The sequence below is a fragment of the Myxine glutinosa genome, chromosome 9 (assembly GCF_964187855.1).
Source record: "Myxine glutinosa chromosome 9, kmMyxGlut1.1, whole genome shotgun sequence".
Classification (NCBI taxonomy): Eukaryota; Metazoa; Chordata; class Myxini; order Myxiniformes; family Myxinidae; genus Myxine; species Myxine glutinosa.
Window position 1 is genome coordinate 133,941,292 of NC_136269.1, and position 12,485 is coordinate 133,953,776.

A 12,485-nucleotide genomic window follows, 5' to 3' on the forward strand; every position below is an offset into this window, starting at 1 on the left:
ATACCTTCACCTCAAGATTTAGATAAATCAAAAAAGAACCTCGTTATCTTTGATGATTGTGTTAATGAGAGAAACCAAACAGTAATGGATAGCTACTATACAAGAGGGAGACATTCTTCTTGTAATTGTATTTATCTTAGTCAGTCATATTTTCAACTCCCTCGGCGCTCAATAAGAAACAATGCTAATACTTTTATTTTATTTAAGTTAAATTCAATAGATACAAATAATTTTTGGAGAGATAATTGTTCTACATTACGTAGTAAGAAGGAATTTGAAAATAATATGAAACACACGATCGGAAAATATAAATATATTGTTGTGAAACAAGATGAGATACTAAATGATATTTTTCAATAAATAAATACAGAAAATGAATACCGAAGAAAGAGTAAGAAAGTTTAAAGAACATCAAGAGTTGGTTTCAAAAGTTGTAAAGCAACAGGAAGACATAAAGAAGAAAAGGAGACAGAAACTAACTGGTGAAGAAGCCTTTGAAAGAAAACAAGAGAAATTTTTTAAACCACTTTTAAAAACTCAACAAACGATTTCACCTACAGTTCCCATGGTAGAATTTACTCCAAAAAAATTTCAAATGCTCAAAGATTTTAGTCAAATGACAGAGCAAGAACTTGGAGAATTAGAATATGATGATGAAGGATTATTTCGGCATCTTGAGAAGGTAAATAAACTTTCCAATTATATTGTAGAAGCTCTTCAAAACAATGAATATTTGAAGGGTTCAAAAACCAGAGCAGGTCTCATTCCAACAGAAGAACCAGCACAGTTCCATCTTGTGAAAGAAAAGTTATTGATATTTAATGATAAATTGGTGTTCTTAAGTTCTGACCAACCAAATGTTGAATTAACCCCAAGATTAATGTTTCTTCTAACAAAAGATGGACATTCTAATTCACCTTATTTTGATGAACCGCTTGATATGGAAAGAGAGGAAGATAGAGAGTATATTGAGTTGCTAAACGCACTTGATTATGGAGTTTCTGTTGCTGGTAAAAGTAAGAAGAATGAGAAGGAGAAACATATTATTGATGCTTTAAGTAAGCTTGGTTCGGGTGTTAGTTTTCTTCCAAATGACCCATCACAATTAGTTAATAGGTTATTATTGTTGTTAGGTAGTAAGAAGGCTGGAAACAACAATTGTTTTAATGAAGCATCCGCCATTTTAGATCAGTTGATGAATATGAAAATAATTAATAAATGTCAATACAAAGATATTTTATTAGATATTAAATAAGATGAGAAGCACAATTCTTAGTTTTAATTTCACAACGAGTGATTACACAGCTTCATTCCCTTACCCACTACAACTTGACCCCAAAAAAGAATATGAGGCTTCTTTGTTGTCAATGGAGACTTACAATACCCTTTTTAATATCACAGAGAAAAACAACAAGTTTAGTTATAATCCAGGAAGTGGATATAAAACTATAACCGTTTCACCCGGTGCTTACGAGATTTCTCAAATATCTTCAGAAGTCTCTCGCCTTATGAAAGAAAAAGGTGATGAACCAAAAAATATTGTAATAGATATTCAAAAACACACTTCAAAATCAACTATTAAACTTAAAAATAATTATAAAGTTGATTTCACGATTGAAAATTCGTTCAGAGAGCTATTGGGGTTCTCTTCTAAAAAGATTGAAACTAACGGGACGTTTTACAGTGATAATGTCATTCAAATATCCTCCGGTATAAATTCAGTATTAATTCATTGTGATTTGATTGATGGTGCTTATAACGATGGAATAAGAACAAATACAATATTTTCATTCAGCGCATACTCAACCCCGATTGGTTATAAATTTAATATGGAACCAAAAAATCTTGTCTATTTACCTGTGTCAGGAAAAACCATATACAGAGTAAATTTTAGGATAACCGACCAAGATAATCGTATGATATCCTTTAATGATGAAATTATATCCATCAGAATTCACCTACGTGAAGTTTTTCAATAAATAAATAATGGTTATTGTGAGAAAACACGAGTTGGGAAAATATAAAATAATTACAGGGGATGGGATGTTCCTTTCACCATACTATAAGGGTGAAGGTATGTTTCTTGGGAGAGGATACTATAAACCAAAGAGACAACGGGGTGTGGGACATCAATTTAGAAATAAAGGAGATGGGATAATTGATACTCTAATGGGTATTGGTTCAACCATCCTTAAACATAAAGACCTAATTGGTTCAACTGCTTCAGCCATGGGCTCAGTTGCGGGTGCTATAAAGAGTATAAAAGATGCTCAAAAGGAGTCTCATAAATTACAAGCAATCAAAGAAATTAAAAAAGGTAAAACTCAACTATCTTCACAAGAACGACAAAAAATCATTAAAATACTTGGGTCAGGGTTTCAACGATTTTAATGCTATATAAATACAAGTATGGAAGCGATTGATAGTATCTATGATTTGGATGATACGATTATCATTTCAAACTCTACTAAAAAGGAAGACTATTTTAAGGTAAATGCTATAACAGGAACAGACTGGAATTCAAACGGAACAAAAAGTTTTGAAATAAATAATCAACAAACTTACTTGAATATAGCTGATAGTTTCTTGCTGTGTAAATTTAAATTCACTAAGGCTGCGAATAATACTAATGCTACACTCGTAAATGATTTCTTCTGGAAAATGTTTGATAGTGTCCGCCTGTATATTGGAACACAAGAGGTTGAAGCGGTTGATTATGTCTCTGCTATATCTGAAATGATGAAATTTACACTATATTCGTTTAGTGATAGAATGGGTAAGGGAGCTGTTGAAGGTTTTATTCCTGATATGTCAACGGGAACAAATGCTGACCCTGGTTATAGTCAAAGGAAGTCAATGTATAATGATGATACAAAAGCAGAGAATAGTTTTACGGTAGCAGTACCTCTGAAAGGTATATTTGGATTTTGTGATTATGATAAAGTTTTGTATGGCCTTAAAATTAGATTTCAACTCCAAAGGAATGATAATGTAAATAGGTTGCTTTTTGGGGATGAAAATACTTTTGGAGAAAATAATAAATTTGTTATTAATGATTTGTGTTGGTATATCAGTGAATATACTCCTAATCTTAAAACGGAAGAGATGTTAAATAGAAGACTTAACTCAAAGAAACCGCTAAATGTATCATACCTTAAAAGAAGATGTCAACACGTTAAACTGGAACACACTACCTACACTTGGAATTTGGGTGTTCTTGAAGGAAAGCCACGATACCTCTGGCTCATTTTTAAAAAACCAGATGGAGAGGAGGGTACTAATAAGAATAATGCGCTGAGTGATAATGCTAAGGTGAAACAACTTCGGGTTTCTCTTGATGGAACATTTTATCCGCGAGATAGATTGGAAATTGATTGGGAAAAAAATGATTATGCGGAAGCCTACAAGTCTTACCAAAAGGTGTGTGAAAGCAACGGTAATAATGAACCTATTTTGGATATGGTTGCGTTTCAAAAACTTTATACAATCTACACAATTGACCTGAGTTCTCAAAAGGAAACTATAAAGTCTAATAGAGTGGATACTTCTCTATACATTGAAAGAGGAGAGAATGAAGAAGTTGATGCTTATTGTTTGCTTTTGGAGGAAACAGAATTACAGATTAATACAGATAATGGTGTTATGATTAATATCACATAGGTTTTTTCTCATAAATAAATGGTAGGGGTATATGTTAATCAAATCAATCTTGATAAATTAACATCTTGTATTCAAAATCAAAAGCCTTGTATTATTAATGTTAATACATTTCAAAGAAAAGGAGCAGTAAGAATTGATGTTTTACTCACAAGAGAGCAGGTGAAAACACTAAATGATGCTGGATCACTTAAAATTAAAATGACAAAACCTATGTTAAAGAAATATTCAATAGACGAGTCAAGAGGAGGATTTCTCCCATTTCTAATTCCTTTATTTGCTGGTTTAAGTGCGGCGGGAGCATTGACTGGTGGTATTTCAGCAGCGATAAAAACTGCTAACGAAAGGAAGGCACAACTAAAAGCTCAAAAAGAATTGGAAAGACATAACAAGGAGTTGGAGAAACAAATTAGTGGAAGTGGTGTAATTGTAGATTTTGCTCAAAAACTTGAAAGTCTACCTGATAAAGCTAGATTGTTAGTTGGAGATATGCTTTCCTCTATCGCTCAAGCGGGTGTTAAACTAACTAAACGGGGTAATGGATTGTATCTTTCTCATAAATAAATGGATAAATGGTTTAAACAATTTGGAAAGAATACAACGTCAAATATAGAACTAGCTAAGTATTGTAAAACACTAAAAATTGATAATGTGGTTATTTGTATGAGAGATGAATTAAAAAAGTTGTCTAAGAATACAATGAATATTATTATGAATTTAGACACACAGAATGGTTCTCATTGGGTTTGTATTCATAATAGTCAGGATAAATATTATTTTGATAGTTATGGTATGCCACCACCTGTTGAAGTAATACAATTCTTACAGAATGGTGTTTATCAAACATTTCAAGTTCAAGAAATTAATTCTAAATGTTGTGGTCAATTATGTTTATATGTATTATTTAAACTCAACAATAATGAAAATTTTTATGATATCATTTTTAATCTAATATAAATGACTTATGTTGGAAAAGATGGTTCTATCTTTGGAAAATCCTCTCAGGATATTGATTTATCAAATTATTATACAAAGGCACAGGCTGAACGACAAAAATATAGTGTAAGTAAAAATATTAATATGAAGAATACTTATAAATTAATCAATTATCCAAACCCTACAGATGCGAATGACTTAATTAGATTAAGTGATTTATCACAATATATATTTTTAAAGAAAACAGCACGTTTTGTTAAACAAGTAAAATTTACAACCACAACACCTGGTTATACTGACCATACACCTTTCCTCATTGAATTTAACTACCTGCTTACAATTGAATTTTATAAAGAAGGACATTTAGTTAATATGCGAATTAATAAATGGGGGTATGATATGCCTGATTTAGGGTATAATTGGTCTTTTTCAATAAACATAGAAGACCTACATGATTTAAATCAGTCTCGTAAAGAAGAATATTATCCACTTGGTGAAGATAAGGATTTATGTGGAAGTACAATTAGCAAACAACAAATACGTGATTTTAAGAAAAGAAAAATATATGATAGTATAGCGATGGTTCGCATGACAAAGAAGGAAGGTAATGAGATAAGGATAGAAAGCCGAGGAATACAAACCGATTTGGTAGTGGGAAGATGGGGTGGTATTACCTGTCATAATATTAATCTCACATATATTTCTGATACATAAATGGCAGGAAGAAGACTACAAGAGAATTATAATTTTTGTATTCAAGGATACCTACAAGAAAAGGGTGCTCGGTATTACATACCTTATGATTTGGAGCATATACATGGGAATTTTGTCATTAAAAACTGGCCTTATACTGATATTGTTAAACCCACAAATAGAGACTTGTTTAAAATATTAAATAAAAATGAACTTCTCAAAGTTATGAAATATAAAACTCTTTTAGAAATCGTCAACAAATCTTATTGGTATCCTATTATGAGAAAAATAATTATAGATACAAGAATATCTCAAAATCCAGATGAGTATATGTATAATATTCTTTGGGGTTCAAACTCAAGGGTAGCAAGGGATGAGGAAGGAGTTGAAGAAGAGAAGGAGGAAGGAGTTGAAGAAGAGAAGGAGGAAAGAGAGGAGGAGGAGAAGGGGGAAAGGGAGAAGGAGGAGAGGGAGGAAAAGGAGAAGGAGGAGAAGGATGAAAGGGAGAAAAAGGAGAAGGAGGAGAGGGAGGAAAGGGAGAAAAAGGAGGAGGAGGAGAGGGAGGAAAGAGAGAGGGGGGAAAAATATAAAAATATGACCATTCCTGAGATTAATGAAAGATTGAAGGTATTACGACAAATAAATAAATCTCAACGCACTGAAGAGGAAAATAAAGAATTAATGACTCTTCCGAACTTATTGGTTTTTAAATTTGCTATAATGAATTCAGAGCGCAGATATACAACATATAGTTGATGATGTTGGTGTTATTGACTTTAGTTAGTTTTATTTGTAAATAAATGGAGGAGAGAGTGAAGCCATTTCTAAGGATTCTTTATGTTTTAAAAATCAAGATAGAAATGTATATGTTGAAAACCAAAAAGGTTTTGGCACTATGTAGAACTTTTTCTCATAAATAAATATGAGTTATTGTCTCAAATGTAAAAAGAAAACTAAATCTAAAAATATCTCTTATGTTAAAGCTAAAAATAATAGAGTTTATCAAAAAGGAATATGTCAAGTGTGTGGCTCTAAAAAGTGTCAATTCATCTCTCCTAAAAGTGGAGGAGACATACAAAAGTTTTTGTCAGGTAGCAAATTTACAACAACTGGAATTCCAGGGGAATTACACCTTCCAGGGTATTCTTTCTGTGGCCCAGGAACAAACTTGGATAAAAGATTAGATGAGGCTGACAATCCTAAACCTTGGTCTAAACCTACAAATAGGGTTGATGAAGTGTGTATGAAGCATGATATTGCTTATGGGAAAACCACTACATTGACTGAAAAACATAAAGCCGACAGAGAAATGTTGTATAATTTGTCTTTGATACAAAATCCAACGTTGAGAGAGAAAGTTGATAGGTTTATTGTGAGAAATTTGATAAATGCTAAATTGAAACTTGGCCTTGGTTATTCACCCTCAAAAAACTATTAGGCTCTCATGATGTCATCAAGACTGAGGAGCTTTTGGCTGATGAATTACATAAACCTATAATCACAAAGTTTAAAAGAAGGAAAGTTTATTCTAAATACACCGACCACATATGGTCCGCTGATTTAATCGAACTAAAAAATGATAAGGGATACAAGTATGCTTTAACCGTTATTGATTTGAGGAGTAGATTTGCTTGGGTTGTTCCTTTGAAAAACAAGAGAGGTTATACTCTGAAGTTAGCCTTCCAACAGATATTTAATAAAAGTAAAAGAAAACCAAAGAAACTGTGGACCGATGAGGGAACAGAGTTCTATAACAAAATATTTATGAAATTTCTTAAGGGGGAGGGTATTAAATTATACAGCACCTTTAATGAAGGAAAAGCAGTTGTTATTGAGCGTTTTAATCGTACTTTAAAAGAGAAATTATATAAAAAATTCACACAACTCAGTTCCCAAAAATGGGTGTATTTTATTCAGGATATTGTAGATAATTACAATAATACAGTTCATTCATCAACAAAATCAAAACCATCAGAAACATTTACAAAATTAGAATATGAAAAGGAGATTAATTTGAGAAAGCCCAAGTTCAAAGTTGGTGATATTGTAAGAATATACAGATGGAAAAGTCATTTTGAGAAAGGTTATACAAAGAGATGGACTAATGAATTATTCAAAATCGTTGATGTAATGGATACTATGCCTTGGACTTACAAATTATATGATATGAATTGGGAAGAAATCTTGGGTTCATTTTACTCACAAGAATTACAAAAAACAAAACTGATATAATTCATTAAACAACAACCATCCATACTTTCATCCACCCAGATTAGCTAATTTAATTAGTAGTAATAAAAAAAATTAAATAAATAAATAAAAATCATAAGCCACACCCACACAGACCCCACCCACAAACCCCACCCACACAGACCACACCCACACAGACCACACCCACACAGACCACACCCACACAGACCCCGCCCACACATAAGAAAGCATTGGGGGCTTTTGATGATAAGAGGTTTATTTTAGAAAATGGAATTGATAGTCTCCCTTATGGTTATATAAGTATATAAGTGATAAGATATATAAGTGATAAGATATAAGTGATAAGATATAAGTGATAAGATATAAGTGATAAGATATATGTGATAAGATATATAAGTGATAAGATATATATATAAGTGATAAGTTAAAAAGGGGGGTTAGGGATTTTAACGGGCTACCGCCACCTTTTTTACTATTATATAAATGATAGAACCAAGTATCAACCAGACTAAAGAGTGGAGGTGTAATCAACCTTGGTATATAAATGGAAAACATAACGAATGTGAAAAATATCAGATTCAAGAGGTTGAGAGAATCACTGGTCAGAAGGTTCTCAAGACGGATAAACGTATTCATTTGTTAAGTGGGGTAATGGAGGGTGGGAAGAAAAATATATTAGAGTGGAGTGAGAACTTTAATGGTTATCAATCGGATAATAAATATTATAATTTTAAAATGGTATGTGGGAGAGGAGGAGGTCAAACAAGAACCCTCCGTGAAACATACCACTTTATACTTTCACAACAAAAGGTTAAGGAACCTGTATACTTTATAAATATACTTGATGGGGATGAGTTATATAGGAGAATGGAACTCTTAAAAAAGTTAGAAAGAGATAATATATTTATAGGCTCATTAGTAGAGTGGTCTAAGGAACTACATTAAGGGGCTAGTGGGGGGAATAGGGTAAAAATTACATGGAAGTGAGAATGATCATAGGTTCATAAGGCTAGAAGGATTATTATAGATTCATAAAGGAAGAAAATCATAGGTTCATAAGGCTAGAAGGATTATAGGTTCATAAGGTGAGAAGGATTATAGGTTCATAAGGCGAGAAGGATTATAGGTTCATAAGGCGAGAAGGATTATAGGTTCATAGAGGGAGAAATAGAGGTGTTTATGATTTTTTTAAAAACAGGGGGGTAAATGACATTAGATAGGGATTTCCCATGTTAAACGGAGGTGTCCCAGAAGCAACATTTATCACCTACTAGTGATCAATAATTAAAATCAATAAATAATCAGTGATTAAATTATTAATCAATTGGCTAATATAATACCTAAACCACCACCTTTTCACCTGAATCTGTAGCTTTAAAAAAATTAAGTAATTAATCGAATAATTAATCGATTAATCAATAAATCAAAAATACCCTTTGCAGCCAAATCACTTGAACATTGTCATGTCCGAATATCAGCTTCCCAGCTCAAAAGGTGCTCGAGATATTGCCCAGATGAGAAAGGAAATAAATAAGTACTTAATAAATCGATAATAATGAAGTAATTAATCGATTAATCAAAATTAATCAATTGATCAAAATTAATCAATTTATTGATTAATCAATAAACAAAAAATATTGTTTTGCCAAAGCACTTGCTCACTCTTGTGTCCAAATCTTAGCTTCTTAGCTCAAAGGATGGCTGAGATATCGCCCGGACAAACAAAATTGCAAACTTTTCAGCTGTGTCCGACCATTTGGCAGATTTCCGCTTTTTTGTCCCAAATTGGTTGTTATTTTAATCGATTTAAATGCATTTCCCTTGAGCCTTTGATCCGAACAACCAGGGCTCATTACTTTATTCATTTTACATTTTTCATTCCGTGTTGCAGAAGAACGACTCTCGATAACTCCAGATCGCATCGATATTGATTACGCTCGTTTATCTGCGCATTGCGCAGTTCACATTAAACGGTTGAGGTCGTTATGTCAGGAACCAGAAACACTTCGGGTTGGTGCCATTTGAAAAATGTTCTTTGCAATATTGAAAAATGTTCAATTTCACATGTGAAACGTTCTCTTAAAAAATAAGATGGAATACAGGAATGGACAAAGCATTTGAGTTTTTAGGTTATGTTAAGGGTCACGCGATGCACGTGTTTGTTCAGGATCCTGCAGACCCAGGGTCCGTCGCATGCACGTCTCTACACTGCAGCTGTCTACTTCAAGGGGGAACGGTTAGGCTGTGGCTCTGGACAGAGGTATGGCTGTCTTATCTTGCTGCATGGAGAGCGTGAAGGGCAGTAGGAAGTATATACTGATGCAAGGTTATACTTATGGTCACTTGGGGGTTTAATCAAAGTTGTTGTTTCCATCTGAGCACAGCTTATTATTCTGGGATCCAAAGCTCAAATCCCACATATATTCTCTGCCATAAAAACCCCAAACATGTAAAACTGATGATGTAATTGTTGAAAGACTGCTCCAGCGTTCGTTCCAAGTGCATTTTTGGCACAAGGGATGTGCAGAACACCTGATTTCAAGTTTCCTCGTAACGTAATGCCATCCAAGAATTTTTCAGCACGTACAACTCATGGACCCTTTGGGGTATAGAGGTGACGAGTAATTTGGAGCAAATTCAAAGTCCACAAGGATCATCCACAAAACACACCGATTATTCTTTAACAATCCCATTACGATGCCACGTGTCAGAAAATGAGAGGGATCAAATCATAGAACACCTTCAAGCAGGGTCTTCCATTAATCCATGTTGGAAGGCTCTTTAACGTGATGGTGAGGAGAGAACTGATCGACCTCAAAAAACATCAAGTCCCTGGATCAAGAGACGTGCCAAGAAGTGGACGCTCCAGGATAACGACTCCCGCTCAGGACCGATATGTTCGCACGACCCATCTTATGCAATCGGTTTCAAACTGCTCCGAGTACTGCAAATACACTCTCTGGACCTCGCTCTGGTGATTCCTGCCAGAGGTGGGCATACCGGAACGAACGTGCAATTATCAGTTTGCACCTCACCCGTGTCCCATTATCTGTTTGGTTTTATTATGGCAGAGTTTGTATATATACATATGTACATACACGTACTTTGTTGATCTGTCCTTTTCCTACGTGCTATGTCTAAACCCTTCCTTTGAACATTAGATTAGCACCCTCTCCTACCACCCCTTAAAAAGGAAGTCCATTAGCATTCTCTTCCATCATGCTGCACATATGAGGAAGGTTAAACTGCTCTAAACACCTTGGACTGTAACATGCAAGTGATGTGATTGTTAAAAACCACGACGAGCTACTAGACAGTCTAATACTCTAAATTAACTGTGGGTCCAATGGCTCATGTGGAGCGTGGGGAATAACCATGGATAAAGGTGAATCGGCTTTTACCCTGTTCCGAAGACCTCGAATAATAGAGACTGCTTGGCGAAAAAAGTTGGACAAAAAAGCATTTCGGGGAATATGCATTTGACTTTTCTTTTTAATATCTATCCCACACTTTTTGAAAAAGAAGCGGGCTATTGCAATCAGTCCGTCTGTCACGCTATCTCCCCCTGAATGGTTGAGCATAAATTCACCAAACTTGATAGTTAGGATCACCAGATGGCATGAAAGTGCAAGAGAAGCATCATTTTTGACCTCATCCCCTGGGGTGGTCAAAACGTCAAATAGCAAAAAAATGCAATTACGGGCACATTTTAAAACATTTGTTAATTAAACTTTGTATATACAGTACTAGCAGAAGTACCCGGCGTTGCCGGGTGGGGGAGGGGAGGGGGGAGGTGGGGAAGGGGAGGTGGGGAAGGGGAGAGAGGGGGCAAAGGGGGTAGAGGGGGGGAAGAAGGGGGGAAAGGTGGGGAGGGACAGGGGGGGGGGGGAGGTGGGGAGGGAGAGGGGGGAAGGGGGGGAGGCAGGAGAGGAAGGGGGTTCATATATATATGCTGGTGGGTGAATGTGGCTCACGTTTGAGTTAAGTGTGATGTCGATCAGGAAGAAGAATCCGTACCACCAAATTCATACACTTCCGGAATAGTTTGATTTATTTGAATTCAAATGTCTGTTTTGTATTTATTTATGCGAATGTGTACTTGTATATAACTGTCATTAATTTTAAAAGGCTTCGGCACTACAGAACGATTTTTTTTAAACTCCCAAAAAGATATGTTTTTTTTCCTATCACACTCCCAGATACACACTGATGAACCTCTGAAAGTTTGACGAAGATCCGTTCAGCCAACTGAGAAATATGGCGACAGACACACATCTCTCTTATATAGTAGATATGCAATCAACATTGGGGGACAGACGCATGAAACATGTACCGATTTTTGGATTTTTACCCCCAGTTCAGGCCCCAGAGGGTGGGGACTTAGTGTCACAGGGGTCAAAACGGAAAAACAAAATTATCTTTTTGTCACGTTTCAACTTTGCTTTACGTGGGAAGCGTGCGGATTTGCGATGACTCACCATCGACTTCGCTGTAGTTGTTTTTGTTTTACATTTGTTTGCTGCAGTTAAGCATCAAGTTCAGAAAAAGTATTTTCTGTACACCAAAATGACCTACAATTCCCTCCCCTCAGCATCCAACAAGCGGAAATGAAGGCAGCAGTTGATGCTCTGGAGAAACGTAAGTGGCGATGCATGAGCAATTCTGGAGACGTAGAAGGGTGTGAGAAATGGGGTCCGACTGCTTTGTTTGCCTGCAGATAACTTCCCACAAATGATTCATCAAAAGCGGTTCATCGAGAGGAAGTACAGGCACGAGCTACGTGAGATGAAGGGCGAAGAGGAAAAGGTGACATCCTGAGCACTGTTCCATTTTTGGTTTTTAACTTGTGTTGGAATTTATTCCAGCAAACCTTTTACAAAAAGAAATAAAGCAATTTTAAGTTGTATCAATTGGGAAAACCTTGTGTGTGAAAACCTTCCCTCATCATCGTTCCACTCAAAGAACATGGTCGTTTCTCGAGCGGGGTG

The 12,485-nt window shown here is 35.1% G+C and overlaps 1 protein-coding gene across 2 annotated transcripts in view; it reads left to right on the top strand.

The window, feature by feature from the left end:
• The window catches only part of DROSHA (drosha ribonuclease III), a 112,429-nt gene extending 100,022 nt beyond the window's left edge, over positions 1-12,407 (top strand). The window contains exons 30-32 of one of the 2 annotated variants that reach the window (XM_068128106.2): positions 9,665-9,757; positions 12,089-12,135; positions 12,215-12,407. In XM_068128106.2, coding sequence (XP_067984207.2) covers positions 9,665-9,757; positions 12,089-12,135; positions 12,215-12,315 — 241 coding nt within the window. In that variant the 3' untranslated portion in view covers positions 12,316-12,407. Of the gene's footprint in view, positions 1-9,388; positions 9,508-9,664; positions 9,758-12,088; positions 12,136-12,214 lie in introns of those variants that run through there. The other variant, XR_010985965.2, reaches the window with a different exon arrangement.
• Positions 12,408-12,485: the final 78 nt, after the last annotated feature.